Source organism: Micropterus salmoides, unplaced genomic scaffold (genome assembly GCF_014851395.1).
Source record: "Micropterus salmoides isolate LMB-PRFRI ecotype aquatic unplaced genomic scaffold, ASM1485139v1 Ms_hic_scaffold_9, whole genome shotgun sequence".
NCBI classification, from domain to species: domain Eukaryota; kingdom Metazoa; phylum Chordata; class Actinopteri; order Centrarchiformes; family Centrarchidae; genus Micropterus; species Micropterus salmoides.
Window position 1 is genome coordinate 13,615,618 of NW_024044681.1, and position 25,483 is coordinate 13,641,100.

Below are 25,483 nucleotides of genomic sequence, written 5' to 3' on the forward strand. Positions count from 1 at the left end.
GATCGAGGAGGTCATTCCGTGAGAGGAATTTTGAGACCTGTTTGAAGACTGCCCGTTCGATAGTTTTGGATAAAAGTGGTAGAAGAGAAACTGGCCGATAGCTCTCAACTTGAGTTGGGTCGAGTGAGGGCTTTTTAAGCAAGGGTATAACCCGAGCCCTTTTGAAAGTGGTCAGGAAGATTCCTGAAGCCATAGAAGTATTTATCACATGAGTGATTGCCGGGACCGCAGTATGAGATATGGCTTGGAAGAGATTCGTAGGAATCGGGTCCAGTGGACATGTAGTGGGACGGCTATGGGTCAGTAATTCTGATACTTCGTTCTCCATGAAAGGAGTAAATAAGGAGAGTGAAGTGCCATTGTCCTGGGAGGGCAGAGGATGTAGTAGGACTGCTACATGTTAGCCTTGGCGCTGAGCCTTTTGCGCCATTTCCCGAGGGAGATGGAGGGAAACATGTATAAGGACTGCTACATGATAGGTTTTCCTGTGCCGAGCTCACACAGTTGGAGCTGACCAGGGGGGAACAGAATGGTTGAGAGATTTAGAGAATTGGCTAGTTATAGCCGGCACTTTTCCTGTGAAGAAGGCAGCAAAGGTATCAGACAAGTTTGTGGGTGGAAGAGGATTTAGTAGCGTTTTAGTGGAAAAATAATGTCGTTGAGTCAGTGGCACTGCTTATTCTGTCATTATAGAACGCAGTTTTGGCAGCACTGATCCTTGTTGAAAAGGAGGATAGGAGCAGTTGGTAGCCCTTAAGGTCGGCAGGGGCTTTGGTTTTTCGCCATTTTCTTTCAGCGGCTCTGAGATCAGTACAGAACACACGGATGGTAAGATGGTTAGTCCCGGGTAGGACTGGTTCGGGCAGGCAGGCTTGGTGGATAGACACAAACTTTTTTGAGTAGTAAACGGCTACCTCAGAATAAAACAATACTTGCCATTTTGTGCCAGTTTCTTATAGGCATAAGAGCAGCACCTTTGGTTATTTAAAGCCAAATTTAGTTTAAGTAAAATTTGAAAATCTCCAGCACTCATTGGTTTATAAAAAAAAACAAACTGAAAGGCAGCAATGCATTTGAGCAAATGTAAGCCAAAATAAAAGAAGCAAGAAACATGCTTCACGTTTGCTTTGCAGTATCTCCTAAAACTTTTTAAACATGTTGTCACCTGGGGTTGTACACTTTACGCTAAATTGAGAGTGGCTGATTTGTTTTGCACGATGGGCAGCTACGAGGCGTTTGAATTTGTTGCAGATGTGAGCTGTGTTTTCTGTCCTTCCTCCATCCAGACTCCAGCTGGAAATCTGAGCTACTGTTGGAGTCATTTCCAGCTCGTGCTGACAGCGGTTTGGATGGAGCGCTCCTTCCTGTCTCCTCGCTGTGGGTCTGTGAGGCGCTAACAGAGCACACAGCGGTTCTGCTTCATACTGAACCTTCTGGCAAAAGAACTACTCCTACATACCTCTGCAAAAACAATGATAGAAAAAACAGTCTCTCTTTAAATGAAACATTTTTATTTGGCATTATTTTTTTTGCAAAAAATATAAAACAAAATGCAAGCGTCAAAGAATCACATGTACGGTACGTAATTTACACACATTTAGAAAAACTTGTTTTCCCACAGGCGAAAAATCCATAACAACAAAAAAGATGGTGTATTTAAAGTTGAATTAAACTGAAAAGACGCGGTGTAGATTTCCAGATTAAATCAGAAATGTTTGACTGCACATCAGAGAAGGTTGGGGTTATGGTTTTGTGCAGCTTCTCTAAACCATAATAACCGCGTCACACTGCACATGAGGACACGTCTCGCCTGAGGACGTCCTGTACCTGGATTATTAACTTATTAACACCTCAACTCAGTGGAGAAAAAAAAAAAAAAGACAACAGAAAAAAAAATCACTACTTTGTTAATGTTGCAAGTCATCTGGGCAATGTGGCGCTCGCAGCAACAAAATGTTCGTCACAATAACCTATACACAGTGAGCTATCAGTACATATTCACAACACGGGCCCTTAAAGGAGCATAGCAGTGTTGTTGCATGTTTTAGCTGGTTTACTATAAATCAGGCACACTGACCATCTAAGCATCCTGTAGAATAGCTCCAGTTTGTGTCTCAAAACCAGAAGGTCTTAAAAACAAACAAACAAAAAAAACCCCCCTCTTACTTCTAAAGGTATTTCAAAATTCCTCAAAAGCTTTTTTTACCCATCAGGATGTTTTTTTAAATGCCACCCACTGCACAATATAAAATATTTTTAACCCATTTTCCTAAGATGGTGTCCAGAAAGTACACAAGAATAAAAAACATGAGTCAGACCCAGATGTTACTTTCAGTTCTGCAATGACTGGCATTATGTCACAACTGTGGATAAAATTTAGAATTCTTTTTTTGTCGATTGTTCTTGATAAATATTTTCATACAGAAGAGAGCAAGGTGATGTGTCATATCTGGTCATTGTTTTAAGGAAATACAGTTTCATATTAGAAAATGGGTTAAAAATACAGCGGATGGAATATTTGGTTGTTGCAGAAGACTCTTTAAGAAGCCTGGAAACACCTTCAACAAAACAACACGAAGTGTTAGGCAACAGCTTTCTCAAAGATCATCACATTTTCTTTTTCCAAAAAAAACTCTGATGCTTAGCTCTGTGACTTGAATGCAGTGATGATACATCATAAACTGGAGAGAGCTATACTTAGACATTCAATGTATTTCTACCTTCCACAACCACTGCTTTACATTTATTTCACGTTTTTAAAAAACACGTTGAAACTTTAGACTTGATGGAGTTCAGTAATCCATCACAGAGATTAACATCCATGCCTGCGATTAATGTTGTTAAAAGATCCTCAAACTGTACAGAAACGAACAAAAACCTATACTGAATGGTCAGCAGTACTGTATGTGTTATCTGTAGTAAACATGTCAAACATGCACAAACACTCGAACACTTCTTCAGGTCAACGGTAAAGAGCTGCCACAGAGGAGCAGCTAGTGTTTGGTCTGACATCATATCCTGTCCTGAAACTCACCTGGACCCATGAACATGGATCAGCATGCACATGACCCAGAGGGTACCGTGAAATGAAAATCTGAGTGCCAAAATATCTTAAATAACAAAATATATATAATATATACACTTTCATAAAAAAACAACAAAAGAAAAAACAAAAGCTGATGATGCACACGAGACACCATCATACACACGCTGAACAAGAGCTGAGAGCTGAACGCAGTTTGAGGAAATAGTACAAAACAAATGGGAGAAACTGAATGTCCAGGAAGCGAACATTCATTCAACAGGAAATACACATCTGTACATACATACCTGTGTTTGTGTTTTTGTTTTACAATGTTCGGGGGTCCAAAACCAGGCTTTACAATACTTGTTGGGACTGACCACCGTTGTGTGGACCAAAATGCTGAACTCTGCAAGTTTAAAGGGCTGTTTGACGGTTAATACTTGATTTTACGGTTTAGGTTAGAATTAGGTTACAGTTAGGGTAAGGGGTCAGGGAATGCATTATGTCAGTGAGTGTTCCCCACGAAGATAGTAAGACAAAGTGTTTATGTAATGTCTGTATATGAATGAGGTTGTGTTTAAATCTACTGAATACTGCTTAGAACAAAGCAAATGGGGGAACGTCCGGACTGTAAGGTGGTGTTTCCCTGCAGGTCTTCATATCAGTGGGAGCATCTACTGCCTCCTCTGCTCCAACACACACCGACTGCTGGCTTCATGTGTCCTGCCTCCTGCCGCACAACGCTGCTGAACCATCAGGGTCTTTACTGGAGGGACAGAGGAGGACATCATTGTAAACACCAGCTTCACACACTGCCTGGACACAAATGCTCATCATGAACAACTCGAGGTTTGATGTGCAATTAAAGGGAAATTCCCATTTAATACCACTTGGGTGTAATTTTGGTTATGATTACTATCAGAAATAATAACAGTATAATCACTAAAATTAATTAAGTTCTGGAAACGCAGCATAATGTTCTCTGAGCATAATCCAAAGTTTTGCAGAAACGTCCATACTGATGTTCTGTTTACAACTCTTTGTATGTAGCACCCTTTCCTTGTACTGAACACAAAAGCAAATTTTCCTTTTCATTTCATGTTGCTTCTATAAAAACAGGAATTTATTTAATGTAATAGTTGTGTTAAATGTAATACCTGTAACACACTGTACTGCATATATTCTTGATGCACAACAAGCAAATAATGGCTACTTTCAGGCCTCTGTGAAAGGTAATTTAAAACCATCAACATTCTCTTATTAATTCTGCTAACTACCAATAGAGGCCATTTTAGCCAACAGCCGAGAAAACAGCATCAAAGCAGTGGAGATAATCCTTAAACACATGGAAGTATCCCCTTAAGTCACAAACACATCTGTATTTGAACTACTGTCTGTTTGCAGCACGTCCAGAAATTCTCATACCATCAGAATTTGTTTTCTGAATGCTAGCAGGGTGCGGGTTTATTAATACCCATTAAATAATTGATGCAAAAGCCAAGGCTATTACCCCAACTACATTACATATCCAAATTTAAAACAGCTTCTTTGGAGATGTTGACCATGTAAATGAGCCAGCTCTGCATTTCCTGACATGAGCTTTTCTCTAGCACCTCCCTCAGGACAAACTTTACATTTTAGATCCACAACTTGCTAACTTAAGCAGAACAAATTAGTCTGTTGTAGTGTGTTGTGAACACTGCAGCCTCTAGGGCACGCTAGCAGGTCTTTAAGTTTTGAGGCTTTTTTATATTGTGAAATAATGACATCATATTCACCCACCACAATAGTTACCTGGTCATTACGGACCTTTTTGTCTCCGTTGACAGCTTTTAGGAGGACGGTGTCCTCATTCTTTGTGTTGGTCTTCATCTCCACGACAATGTCATCTTTGGTGGTCTTTTCTTTGGTGCTGTTGACAGAAACAAGGGTTGCTACGTGTGGAATTTGACAAAGGCCTGGGTAACTGCAGTGGGACTGGGCATCATTACAACACAAGCTCAAGTTCAACATTCACATCGGTTGGGTCACTATACCCAGGTTTAAGGTTGTCTTAAGTCAGTTTGTTTTATACATCGTTTCATGCATCGACATCCTGGGTGTACCAAAAATACAGTGAAATACATCTGCAATACAGTAGGATCAATTTATTGTTGGTCTTTCTTGAGATTTGTTCACTATATGAAAAATACAGAATAATCACCAGACATATCAGTACAGTACTCACATCTCCTGTTTCCCTGAGCGTCCACAAGGGATCTTTCCCTTCTTATGCAGGAAGTAGAGAACACTGCCGAGGATGGCCAGCAGCAGCAGACACAGTATGATCACCACTATGATCACCCCACTGCCCTCAGCTACACAAACACACACAGACAGAGACAGAGAGACCAGTCACGTTAGTGTCAGTACATCTAGTAATACCAATTACTTTGACAGCAGTGGCATGCAACCGTATTGGTAGCCACAAACGACAGTGACGGTGTAAAAGCGTAAAAGCTTAGTTCACTGGTCTTGTGGAGAATGACTCAGTCTGATGTCTTCTGTGATCTATGGAGGAGCTTTGTCGGGTTTGTTGGTTGGAACAATACGAGTTTAAACTTTAAACTACTTGCAAAAAACTGTGGTCAGCAACATTAAAACCTGCCAGTTTAGTCCACTGCGACTGGACGAGACTGTATTTTTTCTCCGTCAGCTACATGTGGTGCAGCTTTGTGCTGCTTTCACGGGAACGGGAAGTCAAAGTATCATCTCTAAGATTTTACCCACATGGCGTTTACTGTGTAAACTCTGGAAAACTGACGCTCTCTTGGTGGAAAAGAGTGTATTTCTCTGAGGAATACACCGCGAACGTCTTGTTATTGCAGTGGTTACACACTTACAAGAGGAATATCCGCTGTCGGACTCACCCTGAAAGCTTTGCTTCGTCACCAGCGAGTGACGTGACCCACCTCGCGCTGTGAGTCGCAGACAGTTTGTGCCAAAGCGGATATATACTGTAGTTTCAGTAGGCTATAAAAATGTAACATTAAAAACTGAAGCCCTATCTTGCTCTGTTGGGGATTGTAAGTGGCACTTTATCAGAGGTGCTGAAGTTAGTGTGTGTGGAATTATTCGTGAGCTTTCTGTCTGATCACAGGTGTTGTTGGTTAGTTTCGTTTCCCCCCAGTATGAGCACCTCCTCGTCTCATTCAGTTTTGTCTATTAGACAGTCGAGGGGATACTTCCAGCGAATCAGTAACATAATGCAGTAGAGGACATGTAGTAAAATATTATTATTATATTAATAGTAACAATTAAACAAATATTAGGGCAAATAGCAAACATCTTTTTTGATGGGGGCGGTAAGGGACCTGGATAATGGATAGGGGGGCGCTGGCCCAAAAAAGGTTGAGAACCACTGGTTTAGAGGATACAAATTTATAACAGAAACCCTGCAATACAATTTGCGGGTGAGAAGTTTGAAAGACGTGGGATGTTTACCAGGCAGGAACAGTCTAACAAAAACATGCTGATGTTTGGTTTTTTTAAAGTGTAGGATCCAATGTTTTTGGAGCTTGGGGCTAAACGTCAGAATAGCTCTGCCTGTACTGCGTTGATTTCAGCCATTCTTCTTTTTTAATCTGTCTCTTGCAAGTCCCCAAACTTTATGGAAGTGCAATACTAAACGACTGGAGTACCTTTTTAAAAATAGGGATAAGGAAACATCTATTCTATACCTGCAAACATTATTTAAATGATTTTTTTCCTTAAGTGGCTTATTCAACAAAGTCCATTTCCTCATGCATAAGAAATAATTAGTCAAGCGTGAAATGATGTTGATTATATTTCAGTGTCATTAAAGTGCCAGGACTGCAGAAAAATGTAATTTATTCTGTGACCCATTGGCTTAATAACGGACTTTATTTCGATTACATTATCGATGCAGAATGAAAAGAAGGTTTCCTTTTTTTCATAAACAAAAGAGGCTGCACTGGTTCAGCTTGTGTTAAGAGGTGAGCAGCACACTGGTGGGAAACAGTATGAACAAGTAACATTTCAAAAGAAAACTACTACCATATGCTAACTCAATTTAACATTTTAAGCGCTGTATAGTACTTTTATCACGACTGAGTATGCATCTGGTATGGTTTAGTGACTTTGCAGTGTCTTTAACATATTTTTAATTCATCTGTTTAATTCTAATTTCTAACATCGCTACAATATTTTAATACTTTCCTGTAGTAACTCATATTTTATTGTAGTGCATATCTCACAAACATCCAACTTCTTCTTATTAATAAATGCATCTTATTAGATACTCACCAAGACATATTTGTGCAGTGGTGTATGCTCCTAGATTTATTTATTTTAAACATTTTTTTTCCAGTTTACTGCTGTCAAACTAGCAGCATGTTTCTAAGCAAAGATGAGTGTCAGTGATGGTGATGATAGATTTGCAGAAAACCAGTTTACTATTACTAACACAATAATAACAATCAAATACAATGTTTTATTTAATTCAACAGTCAAAGCATCTCAGACCTAAGATTGTTATTGTCCTCTTTGATCTCAATTTTATTGTATTATGTATTATATGATTATATATTGGCTCAATTAAAGGTTCCACCCCCTCCATGGTGTGATGCTGCAGCTATAGTGGAGCCCTCTGAACCTCCACCTTACCCACTGTTCAACACCTGAAGTTAACTTTGCCAGTGAACTATCCTAACTATGTGTGTTTGTTTGAAAACAAAAAACTAAATCAGAGAGAAAGCAAAAACCACACAACAGAATGAAATAGCTATTTCTTTTATACAAAACCATCAAGTCTCTCAGCTAAAAGTACAAAATTGGTGTAGTTAATTAGTTACTGGCTTTGGAAAGCCTGTGGATGTTCTTTAGCATCTTCTTTAGCGTGACCGAGGCTCTTTGGCCTTTGGTACAGCTGAGACTTCATTTTACAGGGATTTTGATCAGTTCACGTTAAAAGGAGGTGGAAGAGAAGAATATCTTTTTTTATATGGTTTTTGTCTTTACTGCTTTATTGTGATAGTGACAGCTGGAGAAACTGAAACAACTACATGGAATTCACCCATTATTTACAACTCTGCAAATACTGCTATGACATGTCAAAATGTCACAAATAAGGACTATAGTGTGACATTAACAACTGCAGCATACCAACCCACAGTTTTTGTCTGAAATATTCTCGTTTCTTCTGAGGATTTTTCTATTAATTTCTGTTAAATTATACAAATATGATATCTGGACACAACCCTGAAAGATCACAATCCAAGATTGTTCCAGACTTGACATAGGTACTTTATGGTGTGAAAATTTTAAATTTAAAAAGAGCAAAAACGTTTAATACTTTGGTGATCTCTCTCTCTCTCCTTGGATCGTAAATGAATGTTCTCTTCAACCTGGACTAAATGTACGACTAGAGATGACACAAAACCTTTTTGAGATTAACCATCTTTTAACTTATTATCAATTTAATTAATTAATTATATTTGTTTGTCATATTTACCATACCCGTTTGGGCCAAAATTATTCTTAGCGTCTTTCATGTGTGAAACACTATAAGTGATGCTATTTTCCAGATTGCATTTCCTGCATTGAATTATCCAGATCAGCCTTTTGAATATGTTGAATCCACAAAAACGGAGAAACAGACAAAGATGGCGTCATTTATTTACTCTGAGTCAGAAAACAGTGAGTGTAATTCTAATTAAGTATATCTTCCACTCCTTGTTAAGTGTGTGTAGGAAGCTTCTACTCTGAGGGACTGTACTAGTTTTTAAATAGGACCCCCTACTAACTTCAGTAAACAATTAGGGGAGCAACACAGCACTCTAGACATTTTTTTGTTTGTTAATGTTGTTCTTAATGGTTGTGCATGAGTGGGGACTCTCTGAAATGCTCTTTATTTGCAAGTTGTATTCCCCACAGGCTAGTGAAGATTTTAATGGTATGAAGTGACTACTCAGATAAAGTCAGAAAATTATCCCATAATATTGCCCCTCTCCATACTTCACTGCAATTTTACCTGGTGTGTAAAAATGCTCTATAAAACACAAGCCTGTCTGGAAAAGTCAGTAAAAGTGAGACACTGTTTTGTTACTTATTTTTGTTTGTTTAAAATATTCTGCGACATATAAATAATGTTTTAACCACTAACGAGTGTTTGGTCCGAGTATCATTATAACTGTTGACGTGCTTGAATTTACTGGTGTTATGATTTTTCCCTCTGTATCAAACAGAATATTCAGTATGCCCACAGGCCATCCCAAAGATCTGCTAGCAAACCAAAGACAATCCTGGTATAGAGTAAAATCATAAATAATGCATATAGTTCTCCAACTCTTCGTTGTCACAGACAGAAGTTAGTCTTAAGCGTGAACATTGAGACAGAGCAGAGCGAAAGGGAAAGAGGCGTCTTTAACAAGAAGAGACTGTAGACAACAATCTTACCCGGAGAGAAGCGAGCAGTTGAGGTGACTCCGGGAACTGTGAACAAGTAGAACAACACTTAAATTCAATACACACACACACTTTTCATATTTAGTTTGTTCTCAGCTGCTTTAGTAATTACAAACAATCCCATTTTCTTCTGGTGTGAGGGGAAAGGAGCTGACTATAGGGTTTTATAAAAATCTTTTTTTCAGACAGAATACGTAACAATACTGGCTTCATCTATCTGCTAAAGCAGCAGCTCCCAACCTGGGGGTCTGGACCCCACAGGAGTCACAAGGGGATAAAATGGCTATTTGTCATGTAAATATCTTTTCATCATATTTTGCTTCATTCAAATATGATGGGAGGAGTTACATAAAGAGCCATAGTGGAGGCAGTGATGTCACTGCTGAAGAACAGCGGTGAGATGAAAAGTGATGATCTGTTTTATCACAAGCTACATCAGGGATGGATGTTGTAGCTAAAGCCTTAATTAATGACCATAATGACTGTAAGAGACATGCTCTAATACATTTTACACATATATATAGTTATTATTTATAGAGAATTGTGCAGCCTATTTGATGAAGTTCAACGTTATGTTGGGACTCTCATTTAATTCCTATTGTCTCACACACTGTAAGTAAAGAAAAGCAAGTAATGTCCATACATTTTCTGTTTATGGACATTACTGTGGTTCTTTGGGTACTGTTGCTCTTTTGCCCCACATCACAATGGGGAAAAGCTTTTTTCTAAGTTTAAGTTGTTGCTATTATTAATATTTTATCACCTCATGTTGGAAGTTTTGAAAGTTATGTGCTGAAGTGTTGTGAAGGCTTGGAATATAACTATAACGGAGCACTTTTACAAACTAGCACTGTTGGTACATATTTTAGAAGATTACAAAATAATGGTTAATGACGTCTGTGATGATTCTCAGTCATCCAGGTCATAGTTATCCAACAAAGGTTGAGGTCAAGGGCAACTGGACTTGGTTGAAGATACTAGAAGACTTTTCGTCCTTCATCCAAGAGACTTCTTCTTCAGTTCTGACTGACTGGTAGGGAAACTCAACTATTTAACCTCTGGAATCGTTAGCTAGGATCGTTAGTGCTCCTGGCTGTGGTAACGACAGTCGTCATGGTCGTTAGAGCCACCTGTGGCCAGTCTGAACGAACATCGTTGGCATCTTCATCTGAGGCCAAGAGGAAATGCTTATTCAGTTTCCTGGGAACTGAAGAAGTCTCTTGGATGAGTGATGAAATGTCTTCTAGTATCTTCAACCAAGTCCAGTTGCCTTTGACCTCAACCTTCGTTGGATAATGGTTAATGACAATTTCAAACCCTGAATGTGGTTCCTTCTCCATCCCCTGAATATACAGTATGATGTGAGAGAGGTAAGGCTCTTACTAGCTTTGATGCTGAAAGCCTTTCCTTCAGTGCCCATGTCACTGGAAGCGTTGCACACAGCGCTGATATCTGAGGTGACTTTGACTGACACCACGCTGTGAGTCATGTGTCCACTTGCCTTGTTCACCACCTCATTCCAGTTCTGTGGAGAGACACACACAAACACCTTATTAAAGAGAACACCATGCACATTTCTATTTTTACGTCAGTAAACTCAAAACACTGCTGGTCCTCACAACTAACAAAACTATAAAGACTATTAGCTCAGTTGTAGTAGGTGTAAGTAGAAAAGCCGCCATTACTGTGGTGGGACCTTCTTGTAAACCTGTAAAATTACACTATACCACTGTAATGTAAGTAAAGGAGTACTTTTTTGATGCTTCTGCCACATTGCCTACTTCATCATGCAAGTTTATTTTGGTTGATTTGGTTATTTTTGCAGACTTTCTATGCATTCATATATGTCTTGGTTTAGCACCACACACTGTATCCTTGTGTTTTTCACCACAAATTGTCTGACTTAACATTTTGTCAATTCAACTTAGTGCTAGGAAACCCAAAATACAAGACAAATGACATGGGCACCTATAAAAATGTACACATCTTTCGTGATAATCACTCAAAATATTATCATAGAGGACTTAATTGTTATTTCACTTTTTATACAGCAGACAAATGTAAGAAATAAAACCATATTAATAACTATAATCAACCCACACACCCATGCTTTCTCTATCAGCGTAAAGCGTTTTGTTTGACTCCACCACAATTATGAATTTCATTTTTACATGTCAACAACATAAACTAGGGTCTCATGTACATGAATATTGCATGATGAATTGCATCTAATAGCCACCTATTGCGTAGTAAGTTAGTGCTATGAGTCAGATTGGATACCTGGCTGCCAATGATGTTCCAGGTGATGCTGGGCAGTGGATGGCCCTGAGCCTCACAGCTTAGGTTCACCATCCCGCCTGCTGCCACCTCCAGCTGCACCTCCTGCTCCACTCCCACCACCTGGGGACCACCTAGACACACACACACACTCTCTATATTTACTGGGCACATAATAATGGATAATGTATATTTCCACAGCGCTAATATATCAGTACATTGCAACAACAAGTGTCATGTCATTAACAAAAATTAAAAAGAATTTAGGAAAGGTCTATCATTTGGAAACTTCATTTGGCATCACAAGTAAAGTAAAATTGTTGAAGTGGTGCAGGAGCTGACTGACCTTGGACGATGATGTTAACGGAGCCGCTGGTGTGCAGGGCGGGCAGCAAGGGAACAGTCACCTCACATACATACTCTCCTGATGTTTCATAGGTGGCATCCTTTAGATGCAATGTATGCCCCTTACCCACCTGCTGTCCATCCTACACACACACACACACACACACACACACACACACACACAGATCAGCAAAAGTAAAAGAAATTCCCTTCAGCCTCAGCTGTGCTTTCCATTTAGCTGACACACTAACCTCACCTGGTGAAGATTACAACTGCTAAACATCAGCATGTTAGTATTGTCATTGAGAACTTGCTGCTGACGTTAACTTTTAGCTCAAAGAACCACTGTGTCTACACACGGCCTCAAAGAGCTGCTAGCAAGGCTGTAGACTCTAAGTCTTGTTTTGAATTACGTTTGCAAGTTCTGCAGCTGATGATGACTTACTTAAACTTCACTCATACGTTTTTACATGTCAATGTGTTAGTACGGATGTGCATCTTCACTGGTCTCACGATTCGATTACGATTATCAGGTCAACAATTTAATTCAATTCGATATCTCGATGCATCACCTCAAGGGCGGGAATTTCTAGGCACCTCACTATGATTATGAAGCCACGATACGATTGTAAAACAAATAGGATAAAGATGTATTTTTCTCACTGTTTGACTACTTGGTACTTTTAAAGCAAAGTATTTGTAACAAACCAAACAAGTAGGTAGTAATGAAATGCAGGTATTTATTGTTACTACATATAAATGTAGCTAACATTGCATAGGATTATTACAGAGTTATTACTGACCTATTTTTTTATTTCTCACTTTCTCACTACTTCTCTCTGTTTTTAGTATAAAGTCAGATGGGGGTTGAACTACGCACTTAACAACGCTCCAGCCAAACCACGTTCACTCCACCTTAATACATCTGTTCCTTTTTCGTCTCGTCTAATGTAGTTACATGTTTGTTTCTTGTAATGTGATTATTGTGATCTTGTATTGACCACCATGGGCCTTGAGAAACGGCATTTCATTTATTTGTGTACTCGACAAGTGGGTGAATGACAACAAACAAACTTGAACTAGCAGCAAAAAAAGTCCTGCTCAGCTTCCAGACCGCACTCTGAAGAGGAGATGTTATTGAGCGCAACGGTCTTCACTCTTCCAGTAGTTGGAAAACGACAGACGGACTTTAATAAAACGACAGATTGTGAACTACACTGTACATTTACTGCCAAACTGAAACGTAGTGCTCATATTTTCCTCTGCTCCGCTCGCTTTCACCGTCACCTACTGCCGCCTGTCATGTAGTTGTCCTTTGAAGAATGATGAGAGGACGCTAAGCGCTACTGTGCTGCACAGTATGCAGATGAAAATTCTTAACATTAGTTGCGCATTGATTTTATTGATGATGTGTCTAGTAGCAGCAGTCATTTAATCAACAACCGCCTGTCTGTGCCGAACAGGGAGAACCACACGTTTCCGTTGTGTGCACACCACAGACAGTCAGGAGCTGCACTTTCGCATTTCCGAGTTCCGCCTTTTTTATTCGGTCAACATTACGTTATCAATTAACCACCAGATAATCGATTATTAACATTTGTGAATTGATTCATAATCGTCAAAGTCCGCATCGCGATGCATCTAAGAATCAATTATTTTCCACATCCCTATGTGTTAGCATTATTAACTGTAATATATTCATACTATGTTTTAGGTTGTATTCAGAAGAGTGTTTGAAGGCGCGTACTGTTTCTGAATTAAAGACGTTGTAGATAGTATTTTGTACTGTCCTCTATATTGGACAAAGACCAATTAAAAGTCAGAGCATTATACTGAAATGTGTTGATTGAAAAAGTACTATGTACCTTGTACCAGAAAGTGGATGTAAGCAAGGATGACAGAGCATTACAGGTTGCAGTCAGATCTTCTCCTTTAAACATGACTTCTGATTCTTTAGGTACCACCACAGCTGCGTCCAAGTCTAAACACAACAAACACAGACAAAACAAGACACAGGAAACACAGTGTCACAGGGTTGGGTAGATATATGGATTTTGTGTGTGTGTGTGTGTGTGTGTGTGTGTGTTCCTCACAGTGCACGGTGAGCTCCTTCTTTTGGACCTTGGTGTAGCTGTCGGTGTCCAAGGGGCGACACTGGTAGATGTCGCTGTCTTTCCGTAACACTGATTGCAGGATCAACACATTACTGTTGTTCTCCAAGTCCACATCTAGTTTCTGCAACAGATACATTTGTAATCTGAATCCAAGATGTGAACATGTGAAACTAATGACAGAAACTATTGTATGTTCTGTCTCAGATGTGCTTTTAGGGTGAATTTTCTAAGATATACTTTATTTCCAAGAGAAATCAAAATTAGCATCTGATTTGTCAGGTTAGTCTTACGGGACAGCTGCAGACTTATGTTCCTTTTTTTGGCTGAAAGTGAGTTTGTTGGTACATGAATCAAACCATCACAATCATGTATCATCTTTGGAGTCCTCTTACAGTGTGTTCACACTGAAAGAAAATCCAGCGTTTCGCACGGCTTGATTATATACAAAGTCAATGCAATGTTTGTTGCAGCATTCGCTGGAGTTCAAATTTTTTAGCTTGAGTAAGAAATTTGCATGACGCTACGTTGCGAAAGCCTATCAGCGATGAGATAATCCAGACATTACCGACGGCTTCAGAGCGTTGTTTGGAAGGGACCAGGCAGAGCAGGGGAGTTACATGCCGCTGGCCGATGGAGAACTGCTAAACTACGGGGAAGTGTAGAAGAAGGAGCCAGGAGCGGCGCTGCAGCTTTTGGACATAAACACCCATAGTCAGTCACTGTGTCTACGCACGGCCTCAAAGAGCTGCTAGCATGGCTGTAGACTCTAAGTCTTGTTTTGAATTACGTTTGCAAGTTCTGCAGCTGATGATGACTTACTTCAACTTCACTCATACATTTTTACATGTCAATGTGTTCGTACGGATGTGCATCTTCACTGGTCTCACGATTCGATTACGATTATCAGGTCAACAATTTGATTCAATTCGATATCTCAGTAAACTGCTTTTATTAAACTAGCTTTTTACTTTAGTTTTTGGGATCACAACGTTGATTTAACTTCACTCGCGCTTCTCGGATATTTACAGTTCCACTGTTGTTGCTAGTGTTGGTCGGCACGCAGAGCTCTGTTGGAGTACAACTTCATATTTATATAAAAACCGGACAAAACTGGACATTACTTGGAGAAAAGAAAGTGAGGAGGTTGAACTACCTGGTAAGTTCAGAAAACATGTGTAACTTTATTCCAGCTATCATTGTACTTTACTGAGTCCAAGTTAGCTTAGAATAGCCCTGATCGATCCAAACTCCATTCAGAAAACAAACATTTTAGAAGTTGTTGTCCTGCTGTCTTGCTGACAGACCTGACAAAGCATGAATTCATATGTTTAACAAATCTGCATCACGTTGTAGTTATTTCGGCATCAGTTTAATCCGTTTATTGATATTTAATCACAGCAAAATGTTTACTTTGGGTTCATACAGCTGTAGTAATGGCAAGTTGTGTTTATTCACGTTATTGCGTTAAAATCGCCTTCTCGCCTTGTGTGTGAACACATCCACCGAATGTACTCAAGTGAGGAAAGCACCGCAAGGAGAAAATTATAAGTATAATTTGCTTTTATTGTTTTGCACAGCAAGAAATATGCTTTTATCTCTGAGGTCATGGTTACAACAACTACTAACCAAATGCCCCTGACTACCTAGTTAGGAAAAGTTAAAATGGCAGTCAGCTGAGTTTTTGTGTTGTCCACACATACAATGGATGTGTGTCTGACATGGGAATAAGTCCTACCCATGTGGCCTCCGGTCTCAGACCCCAGCCTGGATCTGCAGGGTCAGAGCTGACAGAGCCTTCACAGACCTTGCACACTCATATCTACATGGGGCCCTATGAGCTCTGCATATCAAAAACATTCCCTACATGTCTCCTCTGTGTCACCCATTCTCTCTTGGGGACTTGGAGTGAGAAAATGCCTCCCATTCTTACTTGTTTTCTGTTGAAAATGAAGGCCGGCGGGGGGTTGCCATTACCCTGGCAACGCAGCTCCACAGTATCCCCCTCTTTGACAAAGCCCTGGGGCGACTCTATCCACATCTTCACCTCGGTGGTGGGGTCTGGACACAGACAGACACAAATACACAGAATCAAATTAAGCAGCCTTATTCAGCTAAAGTCACTTTACAAGGACATTTCCATAATGCTGACAGCACAGACTGTGTTTGGCTCTGCCTGCCACAGTATCACTACAAAATGGTTTCAAACAATGGGCGAACAGACAAATAACTTGTCTGTTAAATTTGAAATAATGTAGCATAATTGACAATAACACACTTTAATGAGTATTCTAGCAATTTAATATTGAGACATATTAAAGAAGAATCAAATCTATATCAAAGCAGCTGAGTCTGAAGTCTCCCGACATTCAGTCCCCGGTAATGGTCAAGCTGTGTAAATGCTGGATCCTACAATTTGACTTTGTCAGGATTGTTTTTTTAGCTTTGAAAGGTTCCCTCCAAACTAAAGAAGACTTTATACATCTTTGTTTACAGGCTAAGTAGTAGTCCTTATGACAACTATACAGAACTTAATGTGTAAAATTGGTGAAATGTCCCTTTAAATGAATACTTGTTGTTTGCCTGACAGGTTAAGGAGAAAGGGAGTGACATTGTTAAAGCTGCAATACTGGAGTATGAAATGTAATGAATGTAATGAATCTCGTCACACCCCTACTACCTAGCGCTGTGTTTTCTTAAGTTATAAATAGATGCAAACAAGTTAATACCAGCACTTCTATGGAGACGCTGGTTATGTCGGTTGGTGCAAAATGCAACAAAACAAGAAGATAGGATTCATTACAAAGCAACAGTCTCTACGTTAATGTAATACTGATACCATATAGAGAATTAAATTATTTCAAATTAGAGAAGCTGCAGGTTACTGATGGTGAATAAAATAAAAAATTTTAATACTGCCCTGATACCCGATAACTACTATAATAATTATAATTACTATACTGATTTTTCATGTTTAATTTTCATATGCAAGAATAATTGAAATTTGCTAAACAGACTTCAGACATCACTACACTTTAGAAGCAAAAGTCTGTAAATCAGTTTACTTCAGGATGAAGGAAAAATGCTTTCTTATTTTTGAAATGATGACAGCCTCGGTGGTCCCCTTCAGACTTAACTGCCAATAAGCAGGTCACTCAAGTAAGCGTGGTTTGAAAATCTGTTTGTCTTGAACCAAGGAGTCCATGAAAAAAAACATTTTTGCTTCTATGGCTTTAAACTTAAACTAAACGGAAAGCAAAAACTGACAAGCACAATAAAGAATAGAAAGAATAAGAAAGTAAAATAATTGTAACCAAAAATAATAACTAAAAATGTGATTGGTAGCTGTAACTTTGTGTAGTCCACTTGGCCTCACAGCAGAAGAAACACTGAAGTGAATAAGTTGAGGTAGCATGTTCCAAAGATGGAAGAGCTTTGCAGAAACGATTTTTACCTCCATCCTGGAACAATTACTGTCAACAATTGATGTGTTACAAACATCAACTAAGGATAATAGAAGAATAAAAAGGCTCAGCATTAACTCACAGTGAACAGTGATATTGATGCTGTTGGACTCGACTGTCCTGATAGCTCCTGGGACGAAGAAGCTGACCTCACAGGAGAAGTGGGCATCCTTGTCCTCCTTAACCACCTTGTACTCCAGCGTGCTCTGGACGGAGAAGAAGCTACTGGTATCCCTGGTATCCCGGGTCACCAAGGTCAACACGTTTACATCTGGAGTATGGGGGGGGGGGATTAATTTGCTGTGCACTTATGTATGTTAATTCATGCACATGCAGTCTGTGGTGCTGTGATACTTTGTGGAACAGGGAATTTGGTTGACTCAAGCCAATAGAGTGGCTTAAAATATCACAGTTTTCTATGGACAGAAAACATCTATTTCTGAAATACATTTGGATTTTAATGTTCGTTAATCTCTGTGCAGAGAAAAGATTTCCCTGTTCCAGTACTCTGTCAATGTGCAGAGATTTGAAATGAAATGTGTCCTGGCCTGGATTTAAACCAAAGGAACCACTCGAGTGTTACATGGTCGACCCTGTGAGACAGACACAATGGCCCAACTACTGTGTGCACTTACGTCCCAGTGCAGACACCAGTGGCTTGCTGTTCCTGTACCAGGTGATGTTGGGTTTAGGGAAGCCGTTCCGAGTCTCACAAGATGCAACCTGGATGGGGAGTCACATTGACAAGTCTTTATTATCTTAAAGTTAGCTATTGAAGCAGTAAATGGGAAACTCAGACAATGTAGACAAACAGAGTTCCGCAACTATCTGATCTGTACTTTACATGGTAATCATACACTCCTGACCCCACACTTTACGCTCAACTGTGCTTTATGCTCATGTTGTGAACTTTTGCACATACTTGTCAGCATTGTATTTTTGTATACTTGTACATTTTTTGATGATCTTACTTTTTATATATTTATATATTTCTATTTATGTTCATGTGTACTGTAAGGCAAATTCCTCGTATGTGAAAATGTACCTGGCAATAAACACGATTCTGATTCTGATTCTGATTCTAATCCTGAAGACCACTGTATTGGTTGATCTCAGTGTCTAAGATTAAGTGGACACACCTTGACTGGCACCTCACTGGTCACAGATAGTCCAGTAGGGACACCCTCAATCACTGGAGCTTCTGGAGGAGCTAAATCAGGAAAAGAATCACTTCAGTCATTTAAAATAAATAACTACATCATGAAACAAAGAAAATTCTTAAGACTTTGAATCTTTCCTCCTTTAAAAAGTGGTTTGTCTGCCACTGAGAAAGTGTTTTGTGGGCTTCCTTACCAAACACTCTGAGGTAGGTCTTGCCTTCAGCGTTCCCGGCATCCAGTCCGTTGACCTGGCAGAAGAATTCCCTCTCATCAGAGAGTTGTACGGTTTGGATGGTGAGTCGAGTTCCCTGCTGGTCTGAAGTCACCACAATGCGACCGCTGTAGTCTGTGCTGTTGTCCACCATCTGCTGACTGACATCGCTGTAGAAGATCCGCGTCCGTGAGCTGTTACCCTCAAATCTCTGCAGGAGGACACACAGTCAGGAAACCCTCACAGTATGATGGATAAAATGCGTGTCCAGCTGGTAGTTATCAAACTAACGTCAGCCTCGTTTCTGATGGGCAGAGAAGTGATGATTTTATCCTCACATCCCCACATGACTGTGACTGATTTGTCTCTATATTTCCCAACTTGTAAAATCTCAGAAGGTTTTATTCCCCAAGATATTCTCTCATGCTGCTTGGATTAACTTCTGCAAAGCAAACGGACACTGTGATCCATCCGTGAATCAATCACTGTCACCTGCTGGTCTGACTCAAATCTTTACACGTTTCATCTCATTATCAGCGTAGATGTCATGGTGTTACCAGTTATTAATTTTTGCACATTTGTTCTGTCCATTTTGCTTGTCAGTCACTAACTCACCTGTCATTCCAGATCCTGTCATCCCCAGTTATACCAGCAGTTGCCCTTACTGGGTTGCTGTCAGTTCCACCTACCTGATTCCCACATCCACCTATGCACCTCCTCATTTCCAACTACGTGTCTCTATTCAGCCATCCTAGCCATAGTAAGCCTGTTGCCTCTTTTACATCTGCACAGTCTTTGACCCTTTCCTGGCCTTTTGGATTTTTGCATACTAGTTTATGCCCATTTAGACTAGTCTGCCAGATTTCAGTACACTTTCGGGACACTTCAGTACACTTTGTTTTTACTCTACTACTGAGTTGTGCTTCTGGATCCAAATCTTATTTTTCTGAGCCAATATGGTAGTTACTAGATGATGGTTGAAACAAACGCCTCACTCATTAAATATGTGGCACTTGCTGTGTGATGTAGCACCACTGCTTAATATTATATTATATACAAATGTAATCATTTCTTCTGATGCCAGTGGAGGAACTCTTTATTTCAGACAAGGAAGCGCTCCTCTACCATACAATGCTGGGAACTCTGATGCTATGAATACACACACACACACACACACACACAATAAGTCTGTTAGTGTTAGCCTGTATAAGAGTTTGTACGTTCTTGTGGCCAGCTACTGTCATCTACTATTTTGACTGAGTTCTTATTTATTTGTATATTTATTTTGTTTGATGACAATCCATACATGTGCAGCTGGATAGTTTCAGACCGTGTCAGTTTTCACAGTGGGTCCCACAGTACTCACCACAAACCACTGGATCATGACAAAGCTGGGCTTGTTGTTGGCGTCAGTGAATCTGTACTGGCAGGGGATCTGAGCTGAGTCACCCAGGTACACCTCAACAGTCTCATGCATGGTCACCTCCACCTTGGCCCATGCTGAAAAACACAGAGATATGCGCATAAATCAACTTCATGCTTTCTGTCCCATGGTCCAATAACATTCATGAACCACTCACAACCATCACACAGAATTCAAGTCGACACAAAAATGGCATTTTACTGTGACTTTGTTCTTTCTTACCTACATCTAATTCTAATTTTGACCCTCAACCTTAATTAAATTCTAAACTGCATTGTGTTTGGCAGATGACTGACTGTCTTCAAAGCACAACCTGGAGCCAGTCTGCCATGTTAGCAGAACAAAGAAGAAAAGGCTTCTTGTCCACATGGCATAATTTTCTTCTCCCTTCTGCCTGGCTGACTGTAACCACAAAACCACATCTTGGCCAGAAAATCAGTTCCCTAGGCATCATTGGGGGAATGCATGCATGGGAAGGCAAGCCAGTTTGACATTGGGCTGTTGATTCAGACAGCCAAGTGCTTTTTCAGCCATGTTGGACTTGGCTGTGGTTATAGAGGGGCCAGCTCACACAGTGACAAAGAAAAACAAGATGGCACAAAAAGTCTATTTTCTCTGTTTAATCTGGTTTGGAGTTGTTATGCAAGATGGTAAAGGATACGTCCCCTCGTTTCCTCTCCCCCTTACACTGTCAGGTGTCACGGTGTAATGTTCAGTGGATTTACTGTCATATGTTGTCAATGACCATTTTAGTACAGCCTCTTTTCTCGCCTGCTTCTCCTGCTTTTGATTATCTACATTGTCGACAGGACTTTTGTTTAGAGGTACAGAACAGCACAAAACCAAAACTACTTCCTCCTCTGTCATTTACTTCTCCCAGTATGATCGTTGAGTATCTCTGCAAACCAGTTCTTCTTGAATAAGATCAGTGTACTTTGATTTAGTACTATCAACGTCTGTGTTTGAAGAGACAGATCATGTACATTTTTACATGCTAGCAGTGGAGTTCAACAAATGGTGGGGTCAGTCACTCAATAAGATATATTTTGTACTAAAAAGGTGATTTCTAATAATTTTGGTAACTGCAGTCCAGTCTTCAGATAAATGTAGTGGAGTAAAAGTACATTCCCCCCTGAAATGTACAGTAGTAGACAGCAGAATGTCCAACAGTGTTATAGAAGTGCAGATGTATAGAAGTGCTTACAGTAGTCAACTGTATTATGTTTACTGATATTATTGTAGGCTACTACTGAGCAGCTGGGAAAACATAATAGGAAAACATACATTTACTCTAACCAGATCCTGAGCGGCATCAAAAAAAAACAAATTTTACTGTTTTTCAAAAAATAAAGGAAAAACAATTAGCAAGGGCTAGCCCTCAGTGTCCTCATGTGTTTTCAGCGTTGGTTGAAACAGACCAAGCATGAAAAGAGCTTTAAGAATCTAGTTGCCACCCTGCTGCCCCCATTCAGCCGGCTGCTCCCCCATCACCACCCGGCACCCCCCCCCCCCCCCCCCCCCCCCCCCCCCAACACCAATCAAACTCTTTTTTTTTTTTTTTTTTTCTTTCTGTCCCTCCCTCCTTTGCCTGGGCCTATGCGCAGCCAACCATTCCTTTAAGACAACGGGCACGCCATTGTTCCCCCACCTGGGTGGACCACATCCCCCCTTCACACACATTCATTCACCACACCCACCAGTCAGCCAAAAGATGCTAAACCAAAGGTTAAAAACAGTTCATCGTGTCCTGAAGTTGTTGTTCACTGCAACAAAGATGATATAAGAAGGCTTTGAGACAAGAAACAGATTATGGAGGCCGGAGAGGAAAACATATCACAGAAGTCAGTGTAAAAAATGTTGCGTCTCTTTGGGGACGTGCTGCTAACTTTTCAGCTAATCCGATTAGCACTGGGGGGTTGCTGGGGATTTGTCTTCCAAAGCCAACCTGGGACCGGCCTTATCTGTTCCTGTTGTGACTTTATGCTGCATGGACTAAAGCACAAACACACATGACCCATGATCTATGGACCCTGACAACCAAAACTGGTGCCTGTGGGTGTGTGTGTGTGCGCATACATTTGTGGCTGTCTGCTGTCTGGGCCTGGATGATATAGAGCTAATTCATTCAGAAAAAAAAACACACCACTCCAGAATATTTGGATGTGTTGACAGGATCAGGCCTGTAACTGGACAACATGGCCCCATATGACTGGCCTGTTAGAGGGATGATCAACAGAAGGGGCCAGGGACAGAGACTTTCCCGGTTCAACAACAAAGACAATAACATTTCAAATAGCAGATTAACTTCTCCACTGAATGTTGATTTGTTCACAAAATGCAGCTGCGAGATTATCCATTGTTTAAATCATTATTGTCATTGTTAAATTAACAGTATAATGTTGATTTCCGAACACAAGTAGGCAGCTGTACGTGAACTTTGTCTAAAAACCTTGACATTTTTAACCTTGTCAGAGGCGTAGCTCTAGGGATGGCAATGTTGGCCAGTCAGTCCGTCCACTACTTTGGCCCACACTGAAATTTATTGAAAACCATTAGATAGATTGCCATGAGTTTTTGTACAGACATTCATGTTCCCCAGAGGATGAATCTTACTGATTTTATTGACCTCCTGACTTTTCCTCTAGCGCCTCTATCAGGTCAGTTGTTTGTTTTGCCAAATACTTGCTTTGTTTTACCAAATGCCTGCAGGCCAAACTAATGACATTCTACACATTTAATGTTTATAATTAGCAAATGTAAGCTTGCTAATATGTCAAACTGAGATGGTGAACATTACCCGGTAAACATCAGCATGATAGTATTGGAAGAGATGGAAAATTTTGAGAACTGGATGATACGATGATTTCCTAAATGGCAGTCCATTAATTCCAATTAGTTATTTTTTTAATAAACTTCTGGGTTTGGCTGTTGGACTGAAGCTGTGATCAAGCCATGTCTCGTGTAATGGAAGCTTTTTTTTGTCATACTGAGCATGACCTACAAGACTACATTTCCTATAAATACCAATACTTCCTTTCTGTAAAATAAAACAATCTCTCTTCATGTTACGAAGTATTTCAGCTGATAGCATGAAAGATCTCACCTGGTGCCACAAATTCATTCTTAGAAATTATCTCATATGTTTAGAGTGATTACTGTAAAGTCTTAAAATTAATTTTGTAATGATGTATGCTGTTATGTAGCACTTTTAACAACTCTAACACATCTATTGAGAAGGCAGAGCATGTTAGAGGGGATACAGACAGAATTAAGAGAATAAAGAGAGACGACAAATTGGTATTCTGTACTTCCATTCAAAGCAAATAGAGACAGATTCACACAATACTCTCACATACAAATCAGACAATAACAGACATAATGAGGGGGATCCTTCCTGGACAGCTTCTGCATTCAGTCGCTCATTATGCACCCAACACACAGACAATGCCCTCAGACACTAACTAAAGTGGTCACCATTATTGGCTTTCCCATTTGATTAAGACTGTCAGCTTAGGTCTCCAGTATATCTGCAGCTCCACCACTGATAAGAGTCCAAATCACCTCTGACGCAACAAACCAGCCTCATTTACTCACGCTAATCCCCCACATGCCTGGTGAGCCATGAAATGAGACTGAATGCTTCTGAGAACATAAAAACATTTTGTAATTAATGATCTATAAACCCACATGTCTGCCGGACATGTCAAGCTGGTTTTTGGGGAGAGGAGTATAAAAGAAAGATCTGGAATATTTTCATTTGATGTAAGCCATAGAAAACACAGTATCTAGGATTCTGAGGATGATATAGGTTAAAATACATTTTGGAACAAGCACGTACATCATATTCTGCATATGAAATGTCATCCATTTTATTCCATATACACATTTTGGAAAAGAAAATCTGCTTTTCTGAAGGAAATGTAGGAGCAGATAAGCGTTTCAGACTTTTTCAGGACCTGGTGACTCCCTGAATAAAAGTTGTGTGTGGACACCGCGAGTCCCTCAGAGAGTGTAGGGTGTAAAAAGCTAGCATGTAAGTGTGGATGACAGGGAGGAGGATTTCTCAATACGCAACCCTGGTGTGGTGCCGAACACCTGGGGGACACTGTGTACTGCCTCACATCAAAGAGTACAGACACACACATTCACACACAGTGAAAGCATACAGCCCTACAGTGGAGATGAGAGCTCCTTGTCCGACTGATGCGTCTGTGCTTTCAGAAGCAGCATCTGGCACAAATCTCCCAGCAGCCTGTTCCCTGGGTGACAGTCAGTGGCAATGAAGGGTCCAGGCTTTATTCTTTCACATAGAGAGATAAGGAAGTGCTGCAAATCTCCTCAAAGGCACTTCGTTATGCATCACTGATCCCCCCTTTCATGCAGCAGAGCATATCACAGTTCCAGCTCGGGACCTTCATGATCGCACTCAGGTTAAGACTATTGGAAGTGTATGGGGATGATACTGACCTTTCATTCAGAAGACTTTGCATTGTGCAAACTTAGCAGTAGTCAGTTTCTTTTGTAGTTGCACCTGTTCCATAATTTCCTAACTCCTAACAATCCCACATGCACCAGTGTAGGTGGAGTGATGCAACCGAAGTGCTGTATGCAGATCAGGCAGCACAGTGCAATTTGGTACTCATTTGGCATGATAATACATGAGTTTTGAGGCTGCACAGAACAATTTTTGCAACATTTCTGAGATTGTAGTTGCTGATTCCAAATGATTCGAACGAGTCTGGAGTTGTGCTCATTGATGGCTGCTGAACAAACAACTGACCATTCAGAGCTTTGTTGGAAGAATGAAGAATGTGGATCAATCAGATGAGATGTTATAGTCTTTTGAGGCATATTTGTGATGTGTGATTTTGGGCTGTATAAATAAAACTGACTTAACTAAATTGTGAACATTATAACGTTTTGCATAACGGGAAAACTTTTGCTGCCCTGTGCTTAAAACTTAGTGGTGTCTGTGCAGACCTTTGTTTGCCCGTGGCTGTTT

General features: G+C 40.2%; 1 protein-coding gene across 2 annotated transcripts in view; it reads right to left on the bottom strand.

The window, feature by feature from the left end:
- Positions 1 to 1,865: 1,865 nt before the first annotated feature.
- The window catches only part of mcama (melanoma cell adhesion molecule a), a 55,298-nt gene continuing 31,680 nt past the window's right edge, over positions 1,866 to 25,483 (bottom strand). The window contains exons 2-16 of one of the 2 annotated variants that reach the window (XM_038707716.1): positions 20,425 to 20,558; positions 19,041 to 19,269; positions 18,827 to 18,897; positions 18,323 to 18,410; positions 17,770 to 17,958; positions 16,157 to 16,284; positions 14,206 to 14,347; positions 13,978 to 14,093; positions 12,114 to 12,255; positions 11,771 to 11,901; positions 10,874 to 11,015; positions 9,482 to 9,517; positions 5,253 to 5,382; positions 4,835 to 4,937; positions 1,866 to 3,791 (exon numbers count right to left, since the gene is read on the bottom strand). In XM_038707716.1, coding sequence (XP_038563644.1) covers positions 3,789 to 3,791; positions 4,835 to 4,937; positions 5,253 to 5,382; positions 9,482 to 9,517; positions 10,874 to 11,015; positions 11,771 to 11,901; positions 12,114 to 12,255; positions 13,978 to 14,093; positions 14,206 to 14,347; positions 16,157 to 16,284; positions 17,770 to 17,958; positions 18,323 to 18,410; positions 18,827 to 18,897; positions 19,041 to 19,269; positions 20,425 to 20,558 — 1,784 coding nt within the window. In that variant the 3' untranslated portion in view covers positions 1,866 to 3,788. Of the gene's footprint in view, positions 3,792 to 4,819; positions 4,938 to 5,252; positions 5,383 to 9,481; positions 9,518 to 10,873; positions 11,016 to 11,770; positions 11,902 to 12,113; positions 12,256 to 13,977; positions 14,094 to 14,205; positions 14,348 to 16,156; positions 16,285 to 17,769; positions 17,959 to 18,322; positions 18,411 to 18,826; positions 18,898 to 19,040; positions 19,270 to 20,424; positions 20,559 to 25,483 lie in introns of both variants that reach the window. The other variant, XM_038707715.1, reaches the window with a different exon arrangement.